A 2,755-nucleotide genomic window follows, 5' to 3' on the forward strand; every position below is an offset into this window, starting at 1 on the left:
GAGGCGGAGTCAGCTCTGGGCGCAGGAGAGGTGCGCCCTGAACGGTCCTATCTCTTGTACTGAAGAGGAGCTACTGCGCATGTGCAACTTTTAACGAGAGTCTATGGACAAAGATTTTTGCGCCCCAGGGCAGAAATACGTCACCAATCAGACAACGTCGAAGAACAAAACAACTTTACTTATCATTAACTATAAAATATTTATCTTACACAACTAAAAACATATATACATATATTTCGAAATATTTTTAATGTACTATTTAATTTTTTTGTCTTATTCAAGGTAATGTGAGTGGTGGGGCGGCGCCCTAGCACCCTCTATTGGCCAGCCGCCACTGGCAGAACAGCTAAAAACAGAAATCAGGTTGATTGATTTCTAATTTAGCAGATGATAAATTAGCATAACAGTAGCTAAAATCAGGAATGTTCATATTACAGATGCTAAAATTAGCAACAAAAAAAAGTAAAGTTAAAACAGCAAAACATATGCTAAAGCTAAAATGAGCAAAACGGATGCAAAAGTTAAAATTTACTTTTAAAACTGGAAGCTGTGAATAGATGTCAGCCTTCTGATAAAAAGAAGTTCAGGTGTCATGAGGTCCTGATGCTGGTTGGCGGATTACTACAAAATGAGGTTAACAGTTTAGCCGCTATCATGAGCTGAAGGTCTGAGGTTTCAGAATCTTTGAGCCCAGTTAGGTCACCATGGTAACGGAGACTAATCTCTCCACCTGAGCAGGTGAGTTCAGTTTCAGAAGCTCTGTCTGTACGGATTATTTTCTTAAAGGGATCCCAAACAGAAAAGAATTAGACTGAAGCACCTTTTATATAATATTAGTTATACCTACTACACAGGTGTCAAACTCAAGGCCCGCGGGCCAGATCCGGCCCTTGGTGACATTTAATCCGGCCCACCAAGATGACGTTTACATGTTATTAGATCTCCGGTCTGTGGCAGATCGAGTCTCTGCCGCGTCTCTTCCTGAGACGTTACTTTGAAGCCGAGAAAATAAAGTTTTAATTTCTCAGTTATCTTTGATTTTGACGAGAGACTGAAATGGGACCGATCTTTAATTTTGTGTTTTCTTTTTGTTTTAAAGTTAAATGTTTGTAGCTGTATGATCAGTTTTGTTGATGGGTTTTAAGCTGTTTAAAATGGAGAAAATTTGATAACAAGTCTAAACAAATGAATGCTAATGATGTTTTTTTAAAGTTCATTCTATTTTCCTTTGTTTATTAAAATGTGTTTGTTCTAAATTCCATATATTTTGTAACAGGGAAATACATATTACATCTAAAACCAAAGTTAATTTATGTATTTTTTCAATAACTATTGATCAGGATTGATCAGTTTCTGAGTTTGACCACCAGCCACCATCATCTGCATTTTAGATTTAAGTAATGTTTTACAAATGTTGCTACTGTTTATGTTTACGTTTATATGTATATTCCTAAATCTCTGTGAGCAAATACTGTCCCACTGTCGCCACAAGAACGACCTGTAATCAAAATTTAGAGCAAAAGTTTTCTAGCAGTTGCTTTGTTCAATGTTTTAAATTATTAAACACCCTTCTGCTGTAAAAAGTAACTAAGTAACTTTTAGTCAATTTTTAATGACTTACTTTTTACTTTTATTGAGTAGATTTTTTTTTTCAAGAGAGTAAATGTACTTTTAATAGAATACATTATTTTAGTACTAAGTAAACGAGTCAGAACACGAGGCAAAATCCAAAAGGAACAAAAGACCAGTTAAAATTTTAAAAGTCTGGTTTGTAGCAAAAAATAGAACACGTTTGCTAATATATTTCTCCGGGGAAATATAAAAAACATATAAAAAATATAAAAAAACAGTAAAAACAACAGCGTAAGTGCTGAATCGGCAAATACAAAATAAACGTGGAGCTTTCAATTGTAAAAATAAGGAGGTTAAAATAAAAAGGTGTCCTCACAGGGTTGGAATGCAGCACAGTGAAGAAGTCCGGGCTGGTGAGGAACTTGGCGCTGGGTGACTGAAGCAGCAGGGAGATACGAGACCTGGAACTGGACTGAGCCAAGCTGTTGTCCCTGCGGAGCTCTGCAACACACACACATACACACACACACACACACACACACACACACTTACTCTGTCAGGGGAAAGTAAAAGGCATGGTTTAACGGTCTGACTCTGACCCTTGGCAGCTACCTGGATTGGAGGGATGCGTGTCTGTCTCATCCCCCAGAAGCTCATTGGTCAGCTGCTCCTCTGGTCTGCTGTCATTGGTTATCGTCCTTCGTATACTTTGATACCTGTAGAAGGATGTCAGTCAGGTGTAATAAATTAATGAAAAATTAAAACAGTGGTTTTAAAAACCCTCAGGAATCAAAACACCTGTTTAATGTTATTTCACATGGATGCACCAGGATGGCTAAAACATGAAAAAAAAATTACTTTTTATTCCTAGAGACAAAAACAGATTAGCACTGTCTGTCCAGTTGCATCCATGTGTGTTTGTATGTCTGTCTGTTAGCAAAATATCTCATGAACTATTGCTGGGCGATATAAGGATCTATATCGTGGGGACGATAGAAAAGTGTCTATCGTGATATATTTTCTTCTATCGTTTCTATCATAATTGTATCAATGATTCATGTAAATATTTCATAACGTAGGCTACGGCGAATGTATTAGTGTTGTCACTTTGCATACATTCAGTTTATAGAAGTGATAAATAAGAAGAAAAAATAACTATTTAGCGAAGAACCTCCGTTTTGCG

General features: G+C 36.8%; 1 protein-coding gene across 3 annotated transcripts in view; it reads right to left on the reverse strand.

Moving 5' to 3' along the window:
• hecw2b (HECT, C2 and WW domain containing E3 ubiquitin protein ligase 2b) overlaps positions 1 to 2,755 on the reverse strand; it is a 38,520-nt gene that overhangs the window by 15,143 nt on the left and 20,622 nt on the right. For all 3 annotated transcript variants that reach the window (XM_017426339.3, XM_017426338.3, XM_025008068.2), the window contains 2 exons: positions 2,185 to 2,288; positions 1,949 to 2,073 (listed from right to left, as the gene is read on the reverse strand). In XM_017426339.3, the coding sequence (XP_017281828.1) occupies positions 1,949 to 2,073; positions 2,185 to 2,288 (229 nt within the window). The remainder of the gene's footprint in view (positions 1 to 1,948; positions 2,074 to 2,184; positions 2,289 to 2,755) is intronic.

Source organism: Kryptolebias marmoratus, linkage group LG1 (assembly GCF_001649575.2).
Source record: "Kryptolebias marmoratus isolate JLee-2015 linkage group LG1, ASM164957v2, whole genome shotgun sequence".
Lineage (NCBI taxonomy): Eukaryota > Metazoa > Chordata > Actinopteri > Cyprinodontiformes > Rivulidae > Kryptolebias > Kryptolebias marmoratus.